Source organism: Trichomonas vaginalis, chromosome VI (genome assembly GCF_026262505.1).
Source record: "Trichomonas vaginalis G3 chromosome VI, whole genome shotgun sequence".
In the NCBI taxonomy this organism is placed as follows: Eukaryota; Parabasalia; order Trichomonadida; family Trichomonadidae; genus Trichomonas; species Trichomonas vaginalis.
The window spans coordinates 16,187,545-16,211,549 of NC_067208.1; the positions used below are offsets into that span (position 1 = coordinate 16,187,545).

A 24,005-nucleotide genomic window follows, 5' to 3' on the forward strand; every position below is an offset into this window, starting at 1 on the left:
TTGTTGGACTTCATCTCTCCAAGAGGCGTCATCTTCTGTCAACAAGTCTGTCATTGACAAATTTTAAGACTGCTCTGCTTAATGTTTTATGGTTCTTGTCATATTCCCAGAAACAGAACTTTAGAACAAATTCACCTTTCTTGTTTACACTATGTAAGATTTTATGGTCGACAGATGTTTTGCTGTCGAAAAGTTTGTCTCGAATATAGATAGCGAAATCGCTAGACATTTTCTAAAAGATAAAAATTTTAATTTTTTCTAAAAATATGTTAGAAAAAAAGTTTGCTGACATTGACAAGAAATTTGAGAATGTTTTAAACAAGAACAAGAGGAAGTTAGAAAATGCTCAGATAAAGCCTATACATGACAAGTTCTTATTTGCTCAGAATGGTATAACAGGTCTAATTGCACCACCTGGGTCGGGTAAGACTTTCACTTATCTTAAAATGGCTGCACAACAACAAGAACTAGATGAGAAGAACCCATTCTATGAGTTAGTTGTTATTTGTAGTACTTCTGGTCAATTTGACCAAACCGTCAATTCGTTCAAAGATATTATAAAGAAGTCTAAGTTAGTATGTATAAAGGATACTGAGTTGTTAGATTGGATAAAGAAGTACCAAAGAAGGGTTTTGAAGTACAATGCTATAAATGAGTATGTCAATTCGAAGTTTAAAGACCCAAATGAGGAAATGCAGAGAATATTAGAGAAGAAACACTTCAGAAACAAACAGAAAGAGATAGAATACATTTCGAAGAAATTGCAATCTTACGATTGGAAGACTTACCCTCATAGATGTCTTCTTATCTTAGATGACTTTGCTTCTCATCCTTTGTTAAAGAATAGAGAACAAGACATGTGTCGAATTCTTAAGAAGCTCAGACACTTTAACATTTCAGTTGTCATTTGTGTACAGACAGCCAAGAGTTTAAGTAAGGATGTAAAGAGAATACTTACTGATATTATACTTTTCCCCGGATTGTCCGAAGACGATTTCATGGAACTTATGAAAGAGTCCATGCAGGTAAGTTTGACAGACATGAACTATGGGAGAAGTACAAAGTCATACAAGACCCTCATACTTCTTTCAGAATTCATATCTACGCGAACAAAGTTCAAATTGTAAAAAGTCAAGCTTGAAAAATAAATGGTTAGTCTTAGTAAGTCTGTTGTGGTGCTGGGGCTGTCGGTTCTTCTGGCTTTGGAAGGCATTCAGGAAGAGGAACGTCAGTCATCCGTTTGTGTCCTGTCGGAAGGAAAATTTTTTCCAGTTGTCGGGAAAATTTTTTCCTGTCGGAAGGAAAAATTTTTTCTGTCGTTCGACCAAAAAGTTCTCAATTTTCGAAAATTTGAATGGTTTACGGACGGACAACAGGAAAATTTTTTCCAGTTGTCAGGAAATTTTTTTCCAGTTGTCGGGAAATTTTTTTCCAGTTGTCGGGAAATTTTTTTCCAGTTGTCGGGAAATTTTTTCCCTGTCGGATGGAAGGACTCGGAATGCCAGAAGGATTTGACAAGTCAATTTACCTTATAGAGCTACCTGAGCCATCTGAAGTCAAGCTTGAAAAATAAATGGTTCATTTACTCTGCTTGTTTGAAGTTGTCAAAATACTCTGTTATTTTTTCCTTCAGTAGCGGCAAATCTTCTTTGAAGGTAAGTATTGTACAACCTTTAATATCATAGTGTGTTTGAGGTAACGTATCTTGAACTATTTGTTTCACATCTTCATTCGGTGTCATTGAAATCGGTAAGTTTTCGCGATAGAACCAATTTCTGTCAGATTTGTAAATCTTAGCAAGGTCGTAAAAGCTTTTGTTGTTTCTTCTGACTAAATGCAACATAACCATATCTCTGTCTTCTTCATTTTCCATCTCTTCAGTATAAATCATATACTTATAGTTCTTTTCCTTTCCTTTTGGTACCGAACGTGGTATTCTTTTCTGAAGGCTTTTGTCTTTTGCTTCAATGACTTCATCTTTTGCTTCAAGCTTGTTTTCCATCTCTTCACGTTCTTGTCTATGAATTTCATCTAACATCATGAAAATATAACAAGCGTAACGAGGTGAAGCCCACATTGCTACAGCATTTACTAAAAGTCTATGAACATAATATCCTTTCAAACCATTTGGCAAATTTTTACGATTTTCGTACGGAATCTCGTTCCTCGGTTTTTCGAGGGTCGCAAACATATGAGGAAATTCTTCTAAAAGTTCTTTTGTCTGTTGGTTTTCAAACCAATGATATGCTTGCTTTGTAGAACGAAGAGCATTCAAAATACTTTGCACTTGGTACATATCGTCTTTGACCGAACGAATGAGACGTAACTGTTTGTTATATTGTATGTACTCATATTCTTCATTTATGTCTTCATGAACGATAGCAGTTGTTGTGTTCTCGGTTGTTGTCATATCTGTCTTTATATTCCGGATAAAAAAAATATTTTATAAAAAACTAACTTTATTTCCTGACTTTCACAAAAGACCAAAAATAAACGCTTTACATGTATTTTTCAGCAACTTCGTCAAATAATTTTATAGCTTTACCTATCTCATCTACTTCAAACGTTTCTTTACCTTTCGTGGGAGCACCATACATTTTCTCAAAAACTTCAAGCAGTTCTGTTTCAGCAGCTCTCATATCGTTAACAAACACAACCTTGACTCTATTGACTATACTGTCATATCTTTGAGTTATATTATATGTCCTTCCTATCTTATATCTCTTTGTATTGAAGTCCTTCGGTTTCTGAACGATGTAAAGTAAGCCTTCACTGCAACGTTCCGTATCGAATGAACCATATGTTATGAAGTTATATCCAACAACTGGGTCTAACCATAACAAAACTATTGGTATAAGACTTTTGTCTATAAGATATGCTGTAGTTCCATAGAATCTTACCGATATCATAAGCTCAGGATTTCTTGTCAAAATTTTCTGAGTTGAAGCATTTCTAACCCAGTCGTGTGTTTTCTTTCCAGATGGAGATATAATGTCTGACAAAGAATATTTCTTGTATTTCTTTGAGTATCTTACGTTTAAATCACCTATTCTAACCATTTTGGTGTCATTGTCTATCTTTCTAACTGTTTCAAACTCAACCTTTAACATTTTCTGTCTTTACATACAAGATAAAAAATATTTTTTTAAAAAAACTAACGTTATTTTTTTATTTTGTATAAAAGATATGATTTCAGGGATTTTTTTGACGAAGTGTCAAAGTTCTCTTCGTAAAAAAATAACAGTTATATAATGAAATTTGGTCATTTTTTTACGATTTCAGGGATTTTTTTGACGAAGTGTCAAAGTTCTCTTCGTAAAAAAATAACAGTTATATAATGAAATTTGGTCATTTTTTTACGATTTCAGGGATTTTTTTGACGAAGTGTCAAAGTTCTCTTCGTAAAAAAATAACAGTTATATAATGAAATTTGGTCATTTTTTTACGATTTCAGGGATTTTTTTGACGAAGTGTCAAAGTTCTCTTCGTAAAAAAATAACAGTTATATAATGAAATTTGGTCATTTTTTTACGATTTCAGGGATTTTTTTGACGAAGTGTCAAAGTTCTCTTCGTAAAAAAATAACAGTTATATAATGAAATTTGGTCATTTTTTTACGATTTCAGGGATTTTTTTGACGAAGTGTCAAAGTTCTCTTCGTAAAAAAATAACAGTTATATAATGAAATTTGGTCATTTTTTTACGATTTCAGGGATTTTTTTGACGAAGTGTCAAAGTTCTCTTCGTAAAAAAATAACAGTTATATAATGAAATTTGGTCATTTTTTTACGATTTCAGGGATTTTTTTGACGAAGTGTCAAAGTTCTCTTCGTAAAAAAATAACAGTTATATAATGAAATTTGGTCATTTTTTTACGATTTTCGTACGGAATCTCTACCCTCGGTTTTCCTCGGGTAGCAAACATATGAGGAAATTCATGAAATTTGGTCATTTTTTTCAGCAAAAATATATTTTAGGGTAGATGGTTAGATCTCACCTCTTTTCTAACCTCTTTTCTCACCTCTTTTTCACAAGCGTTTCACATGAATTGTACGATGTATATTTGAAATCCTAAACAGTTTTGTAGCTTCTATTTCTTCTTTTAGTACATCGAATGTTTTCACAATGCCGAATGTTTCTTTATATTTCTTCTTGACATCAGATAGAAGGAAATCGTCAGCTGTTGGATAGTTTTTGTTCAGAAATTCTAACATGTCCATTTTATCTTCTGCTGGTTTCTCTACTTCTTTCTTTAAGTCAGCATAGTCGTTTCGCATACGTTCTATCTCTTTGACGGAGTAGTTATATTTCCTCATTGCTGCTTTACATTTAGAACATTGTGGGTTCATTTTAGCATTGTACATTGAAATTTGTCCTGCAAGTACAACTATAGCGTCAATGGTTTTCTTTAACTCAAAACATGCAGGTTTTATTTGTTCGTTCCATACTTTACCTCTTCTATCTTTATCTCTTATCTGCCATACACATTTTGCAACTAACGAAACAAAGTTGTCGTAGGTCTTAAATTCTTCAGATTTATATATGTCAATGAAATATACCATATCGCAGTCTTTGTCCATGACTTTGTGGTTGCAATGAAATCCAAGAAACTCATAGTTAACCTTACGTATGAACTTCTTTATTTCTACTGAGTCAGTTGGTCTGACTTCAATTTCTTCAAATTCTGGAATAGTGAGCTTTTGTTGTTGTATTTCAGGAAGTTTAGGTAAATGGTCAATAATATCCTGCATTTCATAAAGATATTGTTCATTTGTTTCATCTTTTGCAGTGCAATCTAAATCTCCTTGGAGAAGTTCTTGCTTTATCTTCTGGATTTCTGTTTCGAAAGTATATGAAGAAGGAATGAAGCTTTTCATTTCTACTAACATTGAAGTTGGGTTCATGACTAACGAGTTTGGTGAAGTTGTTGCTAACATGTTCTTACAATAAAAATAAAAAATATTTTTTTAAAAATACTAACTCACTTTTTTTCTATCTTAAGGAAATTCATGAAAATTCAACGGGTGAAAAAACAGGTGAAAAAACAGGTGAGATCTAACCTCTTCACCTAAAATATATTTTTGCCGAATTCAATAAAAATAAATGGTTCATTTACCACAATATTTTTGTACAAAACGACCCCAAACTTTTAACTTCTTTGCTGCAGCTTCTAATGCTATCTTAGCGAGTTCATATTCTCTAAATTCTCTCTTTAAATCTTCTTGTTCCCATTGGTCTAGTTCGTATGGAGAATCTCTATAACCATAACATATCTCACGTTCATGTTCAAATTGTTTTTCGCACATTTTTCTAACTTCTTGTTCGAACAAAGGTTTAGCATTCTCTACTGTATCTTCAAGTTCTTCTTCATCTAATTTCTCATGAACTTTCTTGTCTATGGAGTCCATAATTTTTCCAACTGCTATGCAATATTTTGGAGAAGCCCACATTGCTATATAGTTTATAAGTCTTGGGTCTACATACGTTCCTCTAACCTGTTTGATTTCATCAGAAATTCCTGCATGAATTTTGTATAAAAACCAACCGCCGGAATTCCGGCGGTTGCTATATTCTTCACAAAATGCCTTATAATACTCTTCCCAGGACTTATTTTCCAACAACTTTCTAAAGTCTTTCCTAAACTGCTGACACATATTTGTTACATTTATATAACCATCCTTGTCTCTACGTAAGACTTCAATACCGTTGTAAGTGCCTTTTGTGAATGTTTCGCCATTAGATTTGTTCGTGAACGTTTTTGCTTCGACTGACATTACTGTTCTTACAATAAAAATAAAAAATATTTTTTTTAAAAAACTAACTTTATTTTTTATTTCGGGAAAATTCATGAAAATTCAACGGGTGAAAAATTAGGTGAAAAAAGAGGTGAGATCTAACCTCTTCACCTAAAATATATTTTTGCCGAATTCATGAGTTTTGGTTGAAAGAATACGGTGGAGCCAAAAGTGGCTCGACCTCAAAACAAGCATTTTGTGAAGAATATAGCAACCGCCGGAATTCCGGCGGTTGGTTTTTATACAAAATTCAAGAGGGTGAAAAAAGAGGTGAGAAAAGAGGTGAGATCTAACATGCTAACATAAACTCACTTTTTCAGCACTTTTCCGTAGTTATATATGAAAGACAATTCGAGATAAAAGTCATAGTACAATGGAAGAATATGTTGCACACCATTTGTTGTGAACCAAACTTGAAAGTCAGAGAAACTGTTACTAGGTGGTTCGTAGAATTTAGAAGCAAAGTCATAAAAGTCCTTACCAATACATAGAAAACTATTGTTGCTTGAACTGAAACTTGCATGACACATAACATTTTGAGGGTCAAACACGTTTCTATAAACTGTCAAATCTGCTGGTGGAAGTATAAATTTAAATGGACCATCTGGTGGTAATGGTTCGTTCTGGTTTAGTAACCGAAGAAATTGTGCCCAAGAACGTTTGTCTACTTTCCAAAATAAAAACTCTGTATCTCTTGGAGGGTTAATTTCAATCTTTTGAAATGAAACGGTGGAGTTCATCTTGTCATATTCTAGTTTCAGATAGTATGTTCCATTTAGTAAAGAGTCGTATTTTTCTTGAAATTCCCAATAATATTTGTTCATTTGAGTTTGAAAGTCATTTAGAGTTTTCTCAAGACTTTCGTCTGAACGAACTGTAAAGATTCTCATTTCATCAAATTTGTCTATTAGACCATCAGAACCTTTATACTGCCCATGAAAATATACTGCGAACATAAATGCGTTTAGTTCTATTTGAAAACAAAACTCTTCTAAATCCTATTGCCTTTGCATCTGAAGGACTTTGAAGCCAACGAATTGGATAGTCAAACCTGTATGCTCGGGATGAAATTTCTTCATCTGAAATAGTCCTACCAGCATTTGTAAAGATATAGTCTAACGGTTTTGTATCTGCTACTTTTGTTCTTTGTTTTTCAACCTGAAGCATTTAATATATGTAAAAATATATTGTTTTAAAATGGTATGCCATTTCATATTTCTCATCTAACAAACAAGTTTCCCAACGGTCTTCTCCAACAAACTCAGCGTACAGTTCAAATAAAATTTAAAAAATGTCACTTTTTTGAAAAACGTTTTTATTTCATGCAATGTTTTATTTCTGTGCCGTCTTCAAGTATGCCCCAGTACTTACGCTTGGAGAGGACATGAACTTCGGTGAAAATTTTGTCCAATTTGAATCGACCCATCTTTTCACCGACCATTCCCATTTCAATGAGTTTGTTGTATCCTTCTTCGTTCGTCATGAGTGCGTCAATGTTCTCATAGTAAACCTTCACTTTGGATTTGACTTCGGAGAAGAATTTGTTGTAGTTGTCAAGGACTGCTTTTGCGAACTGAGGGTAAGACCAATGTTCGACAATAGGTTTTAATGTGGTTACTAAGCCACTTTGACCTTGAGTGAATTCGTACTTCAAAACAAAAGGAGAAAACCTTTCAACAAAGTTGTCGACCTTCTCATAATGTTTACTCTTCATCTCTTGAGGTTTCTTAATGGAATATCCCCATGTCGAATTCATAAGCAATTTGAGTGTCATTGCAAGTTTGGGGTTTGAAGCTTTCCTAATATCATACAGTTGTTGTATGACTTTTCCAACTGTATAGTTCCTTCCCGGGAACTCACCATCTTCGTTTGGAATTCCAGTCGGAATATATTGGACAAACCTCATGTATGCAGCGTTAAGGTCGACATAGTATATCTTTTCATTGAGTCGAACTTGTCGCAACCAATTGGTCCAGTTTGTGGAAATTCAAGTGAGTCTCTTATCTTCTGAGAAACTTCTCCTGTTATCTCATAAACATCGTCGAAGCAACCTGTTTCATATAAAACCTTCTGACCTAACTCAGATGCTCTCCAATACAATTTGACGTCAATTGGATGTCTCAATGGAAGTTTGTTTATAGCATCTTGAAGTTCTTGCAACCTCATTGGAAGTTCTTCTGGTTCAGGTTGGTATCCGAACATACCAACTCCTTGTGGAACTGTGTACTTCTTTTGTACTAGAACTTTGTCTGGAACAACTTTTGGTCTTGCTAACAATGAAAAGTTTGTTTCGTCTTTTGGTACAAAAGTTTCTGTCAGCTTGTCATCTGGAATTGGTTCCAACAAACCTTTCTCGAAAAGAATGTTTACAGCTCTGACAATGTTGCACTTGCCTTTTCCGAACAATGGGTTTGTAAGACTTTCGTTCAACATGAAGTGGTGTGGACAATTACAATCTTCAACCATGGCAATTTGAAGTCAACAACATAGTCGTCATGTGAAGAACCTTTAGCTGTAGGTATGTTGACTCGGATATTGACATTTGCCAACGGTGCAATTTTTGCCAATTGACCTCTGAGAATGTACCTTGTCTTCACACATGACTCAAGATACTTCATTTCTCATCTGTAACAAGACCAGAGTTCCTGAGACATGTAAGAATGCAAGGTTCGTTGACAATTGTTTCAATTGAATTGTAAATTCCATACCTTGTCAAGTCAATGTCAGACTTATTTCTGAAGGGGAAGTATCCAGCATGTTGTCTGACTGCTTGAGGGTTAGGTTGTACCATTCGAACTTGACACTTGCAATTCCTTCAATTGCATTCAAAATGTCTGAGTCGGAGTCAACCATTTGTTCTCTCTTTGTAGTCTTGAAAGCGTCAAGAAGCATTGCAGCTGTTGTGACATTGCCATATGCATAGTAAATGTGACCATCCAAATCTGTTATGGTCAATCTGAGATTGTGTCCTTTCTTATTTCCGTCTTGTATGCAGCAAGTACACCCATGAAGCCTTCTTTGTTCTTTCCTTCGTCAAAGTTTACTGTAAAGGTTCGACCAGATGTAATTTGACTTCTAACTTCACGTACTTCCATATGCATATCTTGTTCTTTCCATGGGAGCATGACCATCTCTCACTTACCTTTTTTCCTTCTCAAAGGATGCAATTGTTCGTCATGTTTCCAGTAGAATCTGGCAAAGCCGTCGTGTCCTTCAACTTGAGGTTCACTAACATCGAAAGGCATGTCCATAAGACGTTCTTCTTCTAACCTCTCTAGTCTGTTTGGATAATTTGCACGTGCTGTTTCCAAATCCATTTCGTAGCGAAGACCAGACAATTTGTCATAGACTTTTATGGGTCTTCCCTTCCTATATTTAAATTCTTCGAAACTCTCCAACCATATCTTTGCAACTCTGCTTTTATTCTAGCAGACTTTCTATCCATTCTATATGGGGGCATTTTATAAAAATAAAAAATATTTTTTTTCTTTACTTTACATAACCGCCTGCTGCCATAAGTCTTTGACGCCAACCCATACCAGCTAATGAAGACGTTGTGGTTTAGTTTCCAAACTAAACTTTGGTTTTGGTTTATCTTCAGTTTTTGGTTTTTCTTCTTCTATCGGTTTTTCGTCACTTTTCGGTTCTTCTGACTTTACTTCACTTGCAGGAACAGTGTCGTCAACATCTTCATAAATATCATATGCCATTTGTTTTTGTTTTCCTTTCAACTTTTTGTGTTTGTTGTAAAGTTTAGAATATTTCGACTCTAAGTCAATGAGATGTTCTATAATGAACTGTTGGTCAGTGAAGTAAACTTTTCCATCTGTTGTCTCGAAAGCTCCTTCAGACTTCAATATTTTATTTGTGAGAGTCTGTTTCTTTTTGAGATACTAGCCGTTCCATTTTATGAAAAGTGACTTTGTAGTTAGGGTTTGTATTTCCAGACCTGGCACTTTCTATTATTGAATTTTTCTCTTCATCTGTAAGTTCTTTGACAGGTTTTGACAATGGTTCTGAACTTTTTGTTTGTGGTGTCAAATCTACCGTTTCAACTTCTTCGGTCATTTCATCTCAGTAAAAAATTTTAGTTTGGTTTGTTTTCAACTGGTTGTTAGGTTTTTTAAGTCGGTCTAAAACTTCCTGAGTATAGGAAGAACTTGACAAACACGTTGTGTAACTGCTGGAAGCCGACAAATCCATCTTGAACCCATTTGTCTCAATGCTGTATTGTTCATTTCATCTCAGTAAAAAATTTTACATTCCCCAGTTTGAGGTGGTTGAGGTTGGTTATTGTTTACCCACTGTTGTGCATGGTTATATCCTCTGTTAAAGAATCTTTCACCTTGGTCCATATAGTGTCCTGCTTGGTTATAGTAGTCATTTGCTTTGTTATAATAGTTTCCTGCTTGTCTTCCCATTGTCCATCCATCCTTGAACTTTTCCTCTTGTTTCAGATTTGGAATAAGATTTGTTGCATCTCGTGCTACATCCCAACCTTTCTGTACAGTTTGTATAATAGGTTGTGCTTTCTCTTTAAGTATACCTAATGTACTCAAAATCTTCCTTCCAACTCCAAATACACCTCTGGCTATTGTTCCCACTGCGGGTAAAATCTAGATGCAACTCCTGCTAATGCGCCAAATAAACCCATTTCTATGGTTAAAAATGACGAATCAAACAAGGACCCCTATGTTTCTAAGCAACAAAAAAGCACTCATGATAAAAATCTTTAGTTCAACACCAAATGCTTGGTTTATGGATATCTTGGAAAACATTCCGAGTATAGAGAAAGATGGACCACCATACTGGCTAATATTTGTCGGTCAAAACACAAGATACTGTGAAGCCATACCATTATGGTCCAAAAATATTTTAGATGTGAAAACTGCTTTGACAATATTCGTTGACAAATACCATCCAACAAAACTGACATCTGACTGTGAAAGTTCTTTCAAATCAGATGATGTAAAAACTATCTGCGTTCAAAAAATGTAAACCAATATTTCATTGTCGACCAAAACCATTCTGCTCTTGGTGTCATTGACGGTTGTATAAAAATGTTAAGAGACTTAAACCAACCACAAGGTGGTGAAGCAAATGAAATGTCATATGACGACAAATATAGACACTTCTCCATGGCAAAGATGAGACAAGTTTTAAATATTTACAAACCGTAAACAAAAAGGTTTGGGAAACCACTCCCCCGAAGAAATGAAAACAACCCTGACTTAGAGAAAGACTATATATTTAATAATTTAGTCAAAAGAGACAAACAAGAAAGAATGCCGGGCTTCAAACTTCAGAAAGGTGACAAAGTAAAAATAGAAATACCTAAACGCGACCCATATGAAAATACTATTGACTATGACAACAATGGGAACCCGACAGGTACTCACGTTCGTGTTCGTAAAATAGAAGAAAGTATACAAGAGAATATTATGAAGTTTTAGGCAAACATGGCAAAATGTACACACTGCAAGCAGAAGATAAAACTACTATTGTCAGACCTCGTTTCAAACTTGTCAAAGTTCAAGGTGGTATACTTTCAAAGACAGTTCCTAACAAATATAAGACAATCCTGACGAATATGCTAAAGAAGTTGAAAATGACGACTAAGCATTCTATACCATGCGTAAACTGTCATGTAAGGTGGCATGTAGTCTTTACTTTGTCCCGTGTTTGTGTATATCCTGAAACGAAATGTGTATGGTTTCCATCTCCCTGAGTGTCACTCCAGTAACCAATTTATAGCAAACTTAACGTTGTCTTTAACATCATAATCCTTTACCTTTTGTCATTCCTGACCAACCAATATATCTATGACTATGCCAACCTGCTTGAGATGTACTTAAATCTATGTAGTGACTGTGTGCAGGTAAATTTTCACCTGAAATCGTTTTACTTCCACCTGTTTCCTTTGAAGAGTTTGCACAATACAAAAACCTGTCGACTATTTGAGTCCAAGTTCCAAAACCAAGTACTACTTCTGGTCTGGTAGAGTTCATTGACGTATAAATAGAGCCTATAGGATATAATGTTTGAAGCATTTCTGTCTTTAATGTTTGAAGCTCTGTTTTGTCTGCTTTCTTATCTAACATTGCGGGTAGTTCATATGCTTCAAAGTTTCTGGCATGATCTTCGATATTCCTGCAACTCTTATCTAAATTGTTAAGAGTATCTTTTACGCTTGTACTCGGATTCTCTAAAGGTGCACTTGAACCAAGGTCAAAGTTCAGTATTATGTCGTCTGCTCTAACAGTAGTGAAGGATTTATGTGTATGGTTCTTATCTGCTTTCTTCTCTAACTCATCGTTAACATAAGTTTTATCTGCTTTAAGGTCTAAACATCCTGAAACCCATCCTGTATCGGCTTTAGTTTTTAAAATCTTCGATGTCCATTCATGGTACCAGTCAACCCTTTCTTTCATTTCGTTATCTTTTTCATCCACATATTCCTTATCTGCTTTCTTCTCTAACTTACTAGCCACATATTCCTTATCCGCTTTCTTTTCAAGGCTAACGTTTAAGTCTGTTATTTCAGATATAGAATGTGTATGAGTCTTTTTTAGAATATTCGTTTTCAGCTCTCGTCACTTCACTTGACATTTTATTGTCAACATATGTTTTGTCTGCTAGTTCAGGATGAGTATGTTCTTTTGTTGCATAAGCATTGTTAGCTCTTTCTTCTTCTTTTGCTATTGCATCGTCTACATATTCTTGTCAGCTTTGTTGTCAACATCTGCTTTCAAAAGAAGTTCATTTATAGGTTTCTCGTTTAAAGTTCCTTTTGTTGGATTTATACAGACAGTATTGTTCTTCTTGTCTTGAAATAGAAACTCATCTGTCATTGGTTTAATGTCAGTTTTTAAGTTTCCTTCTTTCAATGACTCAGATATCTTAGAATAGTTTGAAAAGTTTGTTGTGTTCTTATTTAGGCTTGCACAATGAGTTGTCGGTTGTGTTGTATTTCTCTCATGGAAGCAATATCTTTCGACATTTTTATTCTAGATAAAATATGCTTCCAATAGAAAAAAGAAAATTCAAGAGTTGCTACAACTAAACCATTAGATGAACTTTTTTACTAATGTCGTCAAAAGTTTGAGACAGAGACCGTAAAGCATGAAGGCTATCGTTTTGACTACCCATTAAGATGGTTAAGAGACCCATCTGTCACAAAGCTATTGGCTTTCGTAGAATGAAGTTCATTTCAGAAGCCATACATGGTTTCCCATTTACGGTCGGTTTTGAAGTTCGATACTATAACAAAGAAAAACGTATGTATGAGAAATTTGAACAGGGAAAACTTTTACAAGTTAGTTTGCTTGTAAACTTAGAAACAACTCTTCAAGCTTTTCAAGAAAAAATAAACAATATCTATATCGAATATGCAAACCAGTAAACATTGACGAGGGAGAGTACCATCTCGATATTATTTATGACAGGAAAAATGCAACTGTTAAAATCAATAGAATAGAAGACCTTGGAGAAAACGTTTATATTTCTACAAAATATAACAACTTGGCATGGTATAGATTTATGAGGATGTTAAATCAGCCTGCAGAATATCCAGTACACCCGGACTTTTATGAAGTCGAAAACCCTAATGGAACATATGAAATGTTTTCGACCCAGATGCTATTATCGTTCATGCTTCATTTTCTGGCGCCCAAAACTCTTTCTTATGCTTGGCAAATGACTTTTACGAAAAACCTACAAAGCTATATGAACCACCAAGTGGAAGTATTTCAGACTTTCAAGTATGGTTTACAACAGATGGAAGAAAGAGAATAATTCCATTATACCATGCGTTTTACTTAGAACTTAGTTTCATATACAACTACTATCGAACGGTAAAAATATAATTTTTTAATACGGTTGAGGTGTTGGATTTGGTTGCCAACTAGACTGTGGTGCAGGTTCAGGCTGTTGTATAACAGGAGCTTGTTCTTCTGGTTCAGGGTCTTTAGGTATAATACCAACGAACTGACCTACTCTTTTACCAATATTTTTGACTCCGTTCCAAATTCCTCTTCCGACAGATTTTATTCCATTCCATATACCTCTTCCAACATTTCGAAAGAAGTTTCCTATTCTTCCAAAGAAACCCATTTTACTATATGTAAAAATCTAATGTCCGCCTAGTCTCTTACGTTTCCTGTTGAGTTCCATAGCATTCTTTAACTGGAGCTCATACATTCTGTTTCTCCTCTGGTAGAAAACATATTCTGGGTCAACTCCTATGTTCGCGTCATCTGCATAAAGTTGTTTATATCCCACTTCAGGGTTTGTATAAAACTCTTTCCATCTCATATTTGCATACCATGGTGGCAAACCTAACGCAGCGTCATTTGACATGGTAGTTTGCATTTGTACATCTGTTGGCACTTGACCATAGTTTGCCATTGCAGTTTGTATTCTAACTTCATTTGGAATATTCTCTGGGTTTGGTTGTCCAGGTTGCTGTGCATTCGCTAAGTTCTGTGCGTCCATTTAATATTAGATAAAAATATCTCTTACGAGTACATATGCTGAACATTTGCAGGCATTGGTTCATCTTCATATTCTCTGTACTTTTCTGCCACGTCAAATAAATAAATGACACAATGGAAAAAACCTAAAACAAGTAGTCCTATTTCAAACCACATTTACTTACTAATAAAATTTCTTTGTTATGACACTTTCTCCGGTTTATAGGACCTCTCTCATATTCTATCTTGTCATATCTAAACTCATAGTCATGTATGTCCTCTAACCATCTCATAACGGTTTCCAAATCACTTTTATCGGATGTAAAGTAAAAGCATGGATGGTTATGTAAAACGTCTAAAGTTTCTAAAGAGTCTCTCAAAGTCCAGTCTACTTGGTATTGAAAATCCCATGTGTTATAGAACGGCGGGTCCACTATAAAGAAAACATTTTCCTTGTCTTTATATTTTTCATACAACTCTGTCCAATGACATCTCACAAACTCTATACCCTCAATATATTTTTCTATGTCCTCTTTGAAAACATTTGTATAGTTAAGATATAAAACTTTTGACATAAGTGTTTCAATGTCATGAACTCTTATAGAACCACTATATAATAGTCTAGCAGATATACTATCCCAGTCTATATATTCTGCTTTTTTCAAAACCTCTCTCACAATATTTTTGTTATCTAATGGCATACGTTCCATCTTACCTATAGGTATCTTTTCTTTTAACTCTTTCAATATATTGTTTGTGTCTGGAATATGTTTGAGACGGTCCATATAGTTGTCGAAGTCATTGCATATAATCTTTGAGTCAGGAAATACGGTATGACATAAATGGGATATATAGAAACTTCCACCGAACAAATCTACAAATGTTAGACCATTCGGTAGTTTCTTAAGTTCTCTCAATATAATATCTTTACATCTACTCTTATTTCCAAAGAACGGCAACGGCGGTTTTGTAAAATTCATTTATATATAATAATAAAAATGTTTTTTCCTGAAAAGTGACAGAAAAGGCTTCTCAAAGTATACTTCCTTGGAACGCCCGTAACTTTTCCTGTAGCGACGATAGACCCTTACTTGTCCGGACAAAGTTATACTATTTTGAGTGCTCTACAAAAAAGTCAACGACGACGACTCTCAAAAATTTTTTATGGGCTAGAGGGCGCAACGCGCCTGGAAGCCCCCAGTACCCAAACTTCATTTTATACTAAACATCTTCAGGGCTAGAGGGCACGAAGTGCCTGGAGGCCCCACTACCTTTTTTTTTTTTTTGAAATAGTAAAAAAATCAATCAAATTATAAAAATACAACATTTAGAAGAATTCTTATTATCCTTCAAAAAGTCAGTATTTCTGCTGTAATTTTCTACAACATTGTAGTTATTGCACTTTGTCTATGAATTTGTATATATGTTATATATAAATTATATATCTAAACTGCCCATAAGTGCAATTTTTATATAAATTGTTTATTTCTTTAACAATTTCATATGAAATATGCTTTTTTAAGCGTATCAAAGCTGTGTTCTTAATGTGCATGGATATATCAAGAAAAATGTCGAAAAAAAAATGTGAATTCACAAATTCACTGAATTTTCACCATTTTTTGAATTTTGCTACAGCACTAATATTAAATAATACTAAAATCTTCTGTCTTTGTAAAAGAATAAATTCTGACAAAAAGTGCTCGTTTAAATTTAATGATCATCTGTATGACTAAGTGGTAAAAAGTGTTTATGACCAAAAAAGGGTTACATGCTTAGTCTATTTTTCTGACAGGATACTCTAGATTTACATGATCTCTATTTCATATCTCCGTTTTTAGATTCTTCGACAGATTTTATGATAGAAAACCAAGATTAACAAATTTCCGGCATGTTAATGAAGAAATCTGCAGCTACCCTCAATATTATTTCAATAATCAGTATCGTTTCTCTTACAATTTATTTTTTTCTCAATAATTTAACAAGAAATAACAATACACACATGGTTTTACGTATAAAAGCTAAGTGTCGAACTTAATCAACTTTACTTACTTAGCAAATGAATATTTTTGTGGTTGCGAGTTCTGAATGCTGAAGTTTTAGATTTCTCTATAAATGATATCATTGCACTTACAATGTTGTTCCAGCCTATCGCATAAATCATAGAAAATCCAAAAAAAAAAATAATATAAAGAAAATTCATGTCATAAGAGCAATGGTGTTGACTATTGCAGAGGCAGTGCCTTATACAATACAAAGCCAATTGCTGGTGCAACATTAAGATATTTCGACAAGACAATGGATGACAATGCTCTTTGGTTCTTCGATATGGTTATTAAAGACGGAAAGATATTCTATAAGATCAGGAGTGCAGCCACAGGATTGTACATCCATTCCACATCAAACGATGCCACTGGCACAACATCATCTGTTGATGAAAAGGACGCACTTTTATATGAAGTTATCCCACTCTACAAAGATGACACATACTTAATTGTTCAGGAAAATGGAAACCCAATTCACTGCCAAAATGGTGGTTTGGTAGTTACATGGCCAGACAGGTCATTTGGAAGTGCCTCATGCTGAAAACTTATTGTTGCTACTGATGAAGAATTAGCTCAAATCAAGCAGAAGCATAAGGATGAAGAAACATACGAGATGGTTTGGAACGATGAATTCGACACAAACGGCAGACCAGATCCAACCAAATGGGACTTCGAACACGGCTTTGTAAGAAACAATGAAATGGAGTGGTACCAGCCAGAGAATTCCTGGGTTGAAGATGGTCGTCTTATCATTGAAGGCAGAAAGGAAGTCGATAAGCCAAACCCATGGTACAACGCTAGCAGCACAGATTGGAGATACAGCAGAAAGTGGATCAACTACACATCAACATCTCTTATCACAGATAAGAAGGCTGATTGGTTATATGGCCGCTTCAAAGCCGCTTGCAAGATCCCAACAATGTCTGGGTCTTGGCCAGCTCTTTGGTTCTTAGGTCACGAAGAAATGGATGGCGAATGGCCATCAAACGGTGAAATCGATCTTCTTGAGTATTACCAGGATCATACACTTCATAACCTTTGCTGGGCAAGTGAATGGGAATGGGCAGGCATCTGGAGTACACGCACAACATCATATTCTGGCTATTGGACAAAGTTTGATCCAAAGTGGAACCAATCCTTCCATGAATATAGAATGGACTGGGATGAAGAAGCTATCAAGCTCTACGTTGATGACGAACTTCAGAACTGTGTTAACTTAGATAGAACAATCAACGAGGGTCACTGGTGGAAGGTTAAGAACCCATTCAAGACACCACAATATATGATTATCAACCTTGCCCTTGGTGCAACTGGTGGCACAATCCATGATGAAGAAATGCCAAGAAGATATGAAATCGACTATGTTAAAGTCTATCAAATGGCCAAGCATCGTAAGCCAACACAAACAAAGGAACTTTGAGTCCTTAAATCTAGTAAATAATTACTTTTTATATTTATTCAACCTTTAAATTTTCTCATACAAATAAAATCAGAGCTCACTAAAGATTTGGGCAATAGTTCCAACAAAATAATTGTATTATTCCATAATTATGTGATCGGCAATTTCAACTTTATAAATCGGGACCGAACCAGATAATGCTATCAATTAGCTTTTAATAGTAGAGTCGAGTGAAACCTTTCCGAATGAAAAATATAATGAATCATACTTTCATTTCACATTGCTCAGAATTAGCGAATTTGAAAAATTGAAAATCTTTAATTAAATTATTAAATAGCACATTTTACAGAGATAATTCGATTTCACTTCAATATCAATTTTATAAATTTAATTCAAAAAGAAATCTGTCAAAGATCAATGATATTTTTGTGCTTTGGATTGCTAAGGGCTGCTGATCAAACTCATAATATAGACAAAGAGGGCGCATCACAAATATACTTTTCAAATACAGAAGACTATCATTCACTAGAATTTCCAAGTTCATCTACGAATAAAATTTATACTTACGCCGTTCTTTATAACTACGAAGATTTTAAAATCAAATCAGGATCTCTCAAAGAAGTTAGTGTAAATGTCAAGTCAATGAAAATAAAAGCTCTTAAAGAAAACATAAATCTAACATTTACTTTTGTAAAGCCTTCCTCAGTCTGCACAACATATGATTTTCACTTTGGCCCACTTGAAGAGGCAACAAAAGTCGAATCTGCATCAAATGCATGCTTCTTTTTATTCGGTTACCCGAAAATTTCGGTTGATTCTACAGGGTTTGAAAAAATTTATGAATATGATACATTTGTTCAATTAAGAACATTAAAGCCCATTGCTAAAATTTCTAAAATAAATGTTGAGGGCTATACTTCAGAGAATTATACATTCACCCAAGGTTATTATTATTTGAACTCCGAAAATCATTTTCTAGAAGGTAAACCTTTGGATTTAACAACAACTTCTGACTCCAGAGCGGCTATTTTAGCAGTTATTATTATCGTCCCGATTATTGTATTAACAGCAATGATTGTTGGTGGCTGGTTCTTATTCCAGTATTTCGCCAACAAAAATAATGAAGAGGGAAATAACGTTCCTGCAAGCCGCATGGAGCCAATTAATGTTGAAGAAAAACGGGACAATGGTGATTCCTCTTCTTCCTCCTCCTCATCAGACTGAGCTCTTTATTGAGTTTCATTATATATTTAGTTAAGTTATATTACTTTTTTGCGATATCATTCATATTGTAAATCTTGATTGCGCTTTATTTTGATTAGAATTTTTCAGAATTTTTATTATAATGAATTTAACAATGAGCCGAAGACATTTTTATAATCCATATTTTCGAAATTTGATATTATGTATTTTTCATCAGATTTATTTGCTAAAAACACTAAAAAACAGAACTAGATATATAGATTTATTGAAACATTCGAAAAAAAAGAAGTTATAAAATTAAACCTTTGCAAATTCGGTATCTTTTGTATTAATATTCAGATTCTTCCTAGCTTTGGAAGTGATAAATGGCTCTATTTCTTCCTTTTTAGGTGGCTTTGCGCGGGATAAAACTAAAACCAAAATTGCCATGATACCTAAGAATACAAGAATTATTATTAATCTTGATGCAACACCAGAATTGTCATCAGGAACTTGAATATGGTAAGATGCCATTTTAGACCATTCTTTTCCATCTTTTGAAAGCTTTACATCTAAAGTTTGTTTGAGCTTTTTAACTTTGCAGACGAAATACTTATCAGTAACATCTGTAGCCTTTGAAATGACTCCATTAACACTGCAAAATCCGGCACTTAAAGAGTCATCCGACTGATACGTTATATCAACTTGTATATGCGATGTATTAATTTGAGTAATTAACTGTATTTTCGGCAAATTTTGTATACAATATGAACCATTTCCGAAATGGGTTGAGTAGCACTTGCATTCTCCTGGGTATTCGCACTGAGCATGTCTAGAACATTGAACATTGCAAAAATAACAGCCTTTTTGCTTGTAAGGGTTTCCTAATGGAAAGCCAGGTTTGCAATAACACACTCGTTTAGAAATATTGAAATAAGCGTTAACTCCACATATTATATGACCTTCTTCGTCATACGTGTATTCTGGCTCTTCATCAGAGTCTGAATTATAATTATAAGTTTGTTTCAGTTGTTCAAGATCTTTTTTTGAGATTTTAAAGTTACCAATTCTTTCGGGTTCGATGTTTTCAGCTGATATGATGTTTTTTACAGAACCTGCCTTATGGATAAAGAACGAGAAATATATAATTGGGAAAATTTTTGAAAAATGAAAAAAGAATAATATAGATTTTTAGAGTATCATTAGTTGCATGGGATTGGGGAGCAACATCAATTTAACTATATTTTTTGTGCTTTTTTGACAATCAGACACGCTCAAATCTTTATGAGGTTTACAAATCAATAAATTAAAAATACATTTTTTTTCCAATTAAATATAACATATTTTAGGTACAAAATATTTTAATCTCAAAAATAAAAATAAATAAAGCTTTTTATATTCAACAATTTTGTTTATCAATTATACTGAACGAAAAGTCAATTTTTAGAATTATCAGATTAATTATAATCATTATTCAAGAAAATTTCTAATATTTTCTGATTTCAATTTTTGGCGGTTTTTTAGCTTCGTAATGTCTGTGAATCCACTTCAGCAAGTAACTCCCAGCATTGAAAGAGCAAATCAAGAATTCGAGTCTGCTTGGTCCAGCGTTCTCGAGCTTTCTAAATTCATTGGCGCGGAGCAAGATATTACGATTGCTTCCCATAGATTATTGTCATATAACCCACAAAACAAAACCGTATCATCTACAAATAAAAATCTTAGCAACGCCGTAAATATAATTTGCAATTTCGTAACAAGGAAAATCGAATATGTTCATAACAATCCAGATGATTATAATTCCTGGTCCACACTTGCAAAGTGCTATTTGATGCTTAATGACTTTCCAAATGCCTACACTTGCGTTGCTCACGTCATCAAGCTCAACGAAAACTTCCAAGATGCTACTTTTTGGTTTGTTGCCGGTATTGTCTACCAGCACTTCAATTACAATCAAGAAGCACTTCGCTTTTATAGGATGTCTCTTCAATTAGAGCCTCATGCTCCACATATTGGTGACTTAAACTTCAGACTTGCGATTTTATATAGATCGTTAAATAAGCCTGATGATGCCCTTCCATTATTTAAATCAGCACTTACTAATCTCCCACCAAATCTCATAGAAGACGATATCAAATTCCAAATCGCTTTTACCTATCAAATCCAAAAACAGACAGATCGTGCCAACCAAACCTACAACGACTTACTTCGTGTTCATCCACGCTCTTTGGAATTAAACCAGCAATACGCATGGTTCCTTTCCCTCAGCTCAGATTTGCGTTCTCTCGAATTAGCCGAACGCATTGCAAAAGAAGCCCAGGATCAGTATCCAAACGATCCAGTTCTTAAGTTCGCCTTGGCATGCATTTCCCTCCGCCAGCAATTTACAACAGCCGCATATAATAGATACAGAGAATGTTTGAATACATGGAGTGATTCCCCACTCTTCTGGTGTGGCCTTGGGATACTTTACCTCAAGAACGACCAGTTCCAGGATGCCATTGTTGCTTTCCAGCGCGCGCTTTTCCTTAGAAGCGACATTACAGAAGCATGGCTTAATTTTGGCCTTATTTTCCAAAGACAAAATAGGAACGACGAAGCTCTCAAGATCTACCAGACAGCGCTTAACAATTGCAACATGGCACAACAAATCCAAGATAGAATCAACGCAATTAAGAGCCCAAGACCTCCGGGAAGCATGTCACCTCAATACGAAATATGCGAAATTAGCGGTGATAAATTCGTGACTCAGGTCGCAGAGAAGGTCTCATTAGAATACTGCGCTGATCTCCCTTACCTCTCTGTCAAAGCAATGGGTGTTCCCCATGAAGATGAAGCGGCCTTTGAGCTCGCACTTTCAGCACTGTATTCTCCACATGCATCGATTTTCTAAGTTTTTCAATATATAATGCTTATTTGCTTAAAACAATATACTTTTAAAATCAATATTTTTTATTTCTTATTCTAAAAAACTAAAAAAAAAATCACAATTTAGATGAAACAAGACTTATTCTGGCTAAAACCACGATTATAATGTTTGTTATCATTTAATAAAACAATAAACATTCATGACCATGGTAGATATATTTATACATGTTTTCAAAAGATGTGCTTAGAAGATATCCATCTGTGTACATATGGGAACATAATTCACATCATAAATTTCATTAACAAGATCGGAATTTCAATCAAAGTTGAATGAAGAATATTGGAGTGGAAATTTTGATATTGTACTCCGACACATATATTTCATTCAAGCTATACAATCCTATTATTCACCAATTTTTGTCTTATTAGCATGAAATTTCAATGGCCGCAAAAAATGGCGGTTTGGGAATCCTTTTCGAATGGGTGTTGATTTAGACCATCGCGTTCCTCGCAAGCAGAGACAAGAACCAAAGTCAGAAGATGCACAGATGAGGATGCTCCATAACCTTTATGCTTTCCTCGCTCGCCGCACAGGAAATGATTTCAATGCTAAGATTGCTCGCCGCTTATGCATTTCACGCACAAACAGACGTCCATACTCTCTCAGCCGCCTTGCTACAGACCTCAAGGATAAGGAAGATGAGACAATTGCAGTTCTTGTTGCTAAGATCACAAACGATGAACGCCTTCTTGAAGTTCCAAAGATGAAAGTTTGCGCTCTCAAGTTTACAGAAACAGCTCGTGATCGTATCCTTGCTGCTGGTGGCGAATGCATCACATTCGACCAACTTGCTCAGCTTCGCCCAACAGGTGACAAGTGCTTGCTTTTAGAAGGTGATCGTACACACCGCCTTGTTAACAAGCATTTCGGAGCAGCTCCAGGCGATGACAATTCTAAGACTCGTCCAAAGATTGCTTCACACGGACGCAAGTTCGAAATGGCTCGTGGCCGCAGAGCATCAAGATGGTACCACGCTTAAACCTAAAATACTATTTTTTTTAAATATTAGATTTCCTTTAAAAAAGACCAGGATTTTTTAAAAAGTTCATGTTGTTTGTATTCTTCCATGGATACAAGAGATATAATGATTTACTTTTGTAATAGAAATGTATATTCATGTGAATTATCCCCAAATTCCATTTGTCATCAGGAAGAATTGTTTGTCTGATTATTATTTTTAATGTAAAAACTTCTTTGATTGAAAAAAATATGAACAATTTTTTCAATAATTGGATATTTCAACGAAAGCAGTTCAAATACGATGCCTCTTCTTTAAATAACAATCTAATATTCTGATTTGACATTCATTTATTTTATGGACCTTGATATTAACAAATTCATCTTCAAAAAATCAAATGTATACATATAAACGAATACAAATAAAGGGTTTTACATGTATAATCAACGATTACAAAACAAATTACAGTTAGGAAATGATCTAAAGAGGTTCATCAAGTATTTCAGGAATTTTGCATTCATATTCAGGGTTTTCAAATGGTCGAATATTTAAATCATCGAATTTATTAATAAACGTTCCTAAATCTGATTCAAACACATCAATATCAAAATTGGGCGAGATTATATTAAATGCGCCACTAAAGTAAAGTTCATGATAAGTAGGAAACAAAATAGACTTAATAAGATGCCAATTTTCGCAATACCAACAAATTAAACACTCATTTAAACGCTTTGCATCTCTATCTATTTTTATATTTAATTTATGAGAAAATGCACTGGCAATGATTAGAAGCTCTGATCGCTTTTTGACTTTTGGGAAAGAGCGAAGAATTTTCTCTATCGATGAGTATATTTCTTGAACTCTTCTTCTTCTCTTTGCAACAACTTCTCGATGCTCTTCATATTTCCTAGAAACGCATTTTTGCGGTGGCTTACGCTGAATAACATAAATTTGATGTGGTATTGACATCAAAATTAAGTTATATATAAATTGAATTTACGACTAATCAAAGCCCTCAAATTTGATTTTAATCATATATCATACGTTAATCAATATTTTCATAATAAAAAGGATCCTTTACTGGCAAAATCTGACAATAAATTCAATAAAAAAAGAAATTGCTTATTCTCAAATTCCTGCCTGATGCAATATATTCCATGAGAGACTATCAATAGTAAAAAATTTCATGTATTTCAAACAGTTTTTCTCATTGTATTCGTTTTATTGCC

General features: G+C 34.4%; 13 protein-coding genes and 4 pseudogenes across 17 annotated transcripts, besides 1 other annotated feature; 6 read left to right on the forward strand and 11 right to left on the reverse strand.

The window, feature by feature from the left end:
• Positions 1 to 15,552: part of a mobile genetic element that runs on past the window's edge.
• TVAGG3_0874920 lies at positions 267 to 1,141 on the forward strand (annotated as a pseudogene). Its single transcript has one exon. A coding segment is annotated over exon 1 (875 nt).
• On the reverse strand, positions 1,614 to 2,038 carry TVAGG3_0874930 (uncharacterized protein; the record flags this gene model as incomplete). The annotated part of the gene is made up of 1 exon (XM_051250210.1): positions 1,614 to 2,038. A coding segment is annotated over one exon (425 nt), but the record flags the coding sequence as incomplete, so codon positions are not given.
• Positions 2,499 to 3,110, reverse strand: TVAGG3_0874940 (organellar and viral DNA polymerase type B; the record flags this gene model as incomplete). The annotated part of the gene is made up of 1 exon (XM_051250211.1): positions 2,499 to 3,110. The coding sequence occupies one exon, from the start codon at positions 3,108 to 3,110 to the stop codon at positions 2,499 to 2,501; it is 612 nt and encodes a 203-aa protein (XP_051085686.1).
• Positions 4,091 to 4,937, reverse strand: TVAGG3_0874950 (organellar and viral DNA polymerase type B; the record flags this gene model as incomplete). The annotated part of the gene is made up of 1 exon (XM_051250212.1): positions 4,091 to 4,937. A coding segment is annotated over one exon (847 nt), but the record flags the coding sequence as incomplete, so codon positions are not given.
• TVAGG3_0874960 (uncharacterized protein) lies at positions 5,109 to 5,408 on the reverse strand (the record flags this gene model as incomplete). The annotated part of the gene is made up of 1 exon (XM_051250213.1): positions 5,109 to 5,408. One exon carries the CDS (start codon positions 5,406 to 5,408, stop codon positions 5,109 to 5,111), a length of 300 nt encoding a protein of 99 aa, XP_051085688.1.
• Positions 6,104 to 6,751, reverse strand: TVAGG3_0874970 (uncharacterized protein; the record flags this gene model as incomplete). The annotated part of the gene is made up of 1 exon (XM_051250214.1): positions 6,104 to 6,751. One exon carries the CDS (start codon positions 6,749 to 6,751, stop codon positions 6,104 to 6,106), a length of 648 nt encoding a protein of 215 aa, XP_051085689.1.
• On the reverse strand, positions 7,111 to 8,228 carry TVAGG3_0874980 (annotated as a pseudogene). Its single transcript has one exon. A coding segment is annotated over exon 1 (1,118 nt).
• Positions 11,411 to 12,795, reverse strand: TVAGG3_0874990 (annotated as a pseudogene). Its single transcript has one exon. A coding segment is annotated over exon 1 (1,385 nt).
• On the forward strand, positions 12,814 to 13,660 carry TVAGG3_0875000 (annotated as a pseudogene). The gene has a single exon. A coding segment is annotated over exon 1 (847 nt).
• Positions 13,665 to 13,907, reverse strand: TVAGG3_0875010 (serine threonine-protein phosphatase family; the record flags this gene model as incomplete). The annotated part of the gene is made up of 1 exon (XM_051250215.1): positions 13,665 to 13,907. The coding sequence occupies one exon, from the start codon at positions 13,905 to 13,907 to the stop codon at positions 13,665 to 13,667; it is 243 nt and encodes an 80-aa protein (XP_051085690.1).
• Positions 13,926 to 14,288, reverse strand: TVAGG3_0875020 (uncharacterized protein; the record flags this gene model as incomplete). The annotated part of the gene is made up of 1 exon (XM_051250216.1): positions 13,926 to 14,288. The coding sequence occupies one exon, from the start codon at positions 14,286 to 14,288 to the stop codon at positions 13,926 to 13,928; it is 363 nt and encodes a 120-aa protein (XP_051085691.1).
• Positions 15,553 to 16,008: 456 nt separating the features above from the next.
• Positions 16,009 to 17,767, forward strand: TVAGG3_0875030 (glycosyl hydrolase; the record flags this gene model as incomplete). The annotated part of the gene is made up of 1 exon (XM_001301565.1): positions 16,922 to 17,728. The coding sequence occupies one exon, from the start codon at positions 16,922 to 16,924 to the stop codon at positions 17,726 to 17,728; it is 807 nt and encodes a 268-aa protein (XP_001301566.1).
• Positions 17,768 to 18,115: 348 nt separating this feature from the next.
• On the forward strand, positions 18,116 to 19,015 carry TVAGG3_0875050 (uncharacterized protein; the record flags this gene model as incomplete). The annotated part of the gene is made up of 1 exon (XM_001301566.1): positions 18,125 to 18,931. The coding sequence occupies one exon, from the start codon at positions 18,125 to 18,127 to the stop codon at positions 18,929 to 18,931; it is 807 nt and encodes a 268-aa protein (XP_001301567.1).
• A 62-nt stretch (positions 19,016 to 19,077) lies between these two features.
• TVAGG3_0875060 (uncharacterized protein) lies at positions 19,078 to 20,240 on the reverse strand (the record flags this gene model as incomplete). The annotated part of the gene is made up of 1 exon (XM_001301567.2): positions 19,208 to 19,423. One exon carries the CDS (start codon positions 19,421 to 19,423, stop codon positions 19,208 to 19,210), a length of 216 nt encoding a protein of 71 aa, XP_001301568.1.
• Positions 20,241 to 20,401: 161 nt separating this feature from the next.
• TVAGG3_0875070 (cellular component assembly) lies at positions 20,402 to 21,879 on the forward strand (the record flags this gene model as incomplete). The annotated part of the gene is made up of 1 exon (XM_001301568.1): positions 20,421 to 21,782. One exon carries the CDS (start codon positions 20,421 to 20,423, stop codon positions 21,780 to 21,782), a length of 1,362 nt encoding a protein of 453 aa, XP_001301569.1.
• Positions 21,880 to 22,220: 341 nt separating this feature from the next.
• On the forward strand, positions 22,221 to 22,843 carry TVAGG3_0875080 (ribosomal protein family; the record flags this gene model as incomplete). The annotated part of the gene is made up of 1 exon (XM_001301569.2): positions 22,237 to 22,797. One exon carries the CDS (start codon positions 22,237 to 22,239, stop codon positions 22,795 to 22,797), a length of 561 nt encoding a protein of 186 aa, XP_001301570.1.
• Positions 22,844 to 23,201: 358 nt separating this feature from the next.
• On the reverse strand, positions 23,202 to 23,750 carry TVAGG3_0875090 (uncharacterized protein; the record flags this gene model as incomplete). Its single annotated transcript, XM_001301570.2, has 1 exon — positions 23,257 to 23,745. One exon carries the CDS (start codon positions 23,743 to 23,745, stop codon positions 23,257 to 23,259), a length of 489 nt encoding a protein of 162 aa, XP_001301571.1.
• Between the last annotated feature and the right edge of the window lie 255 nt (positions 23,751 to 24,005).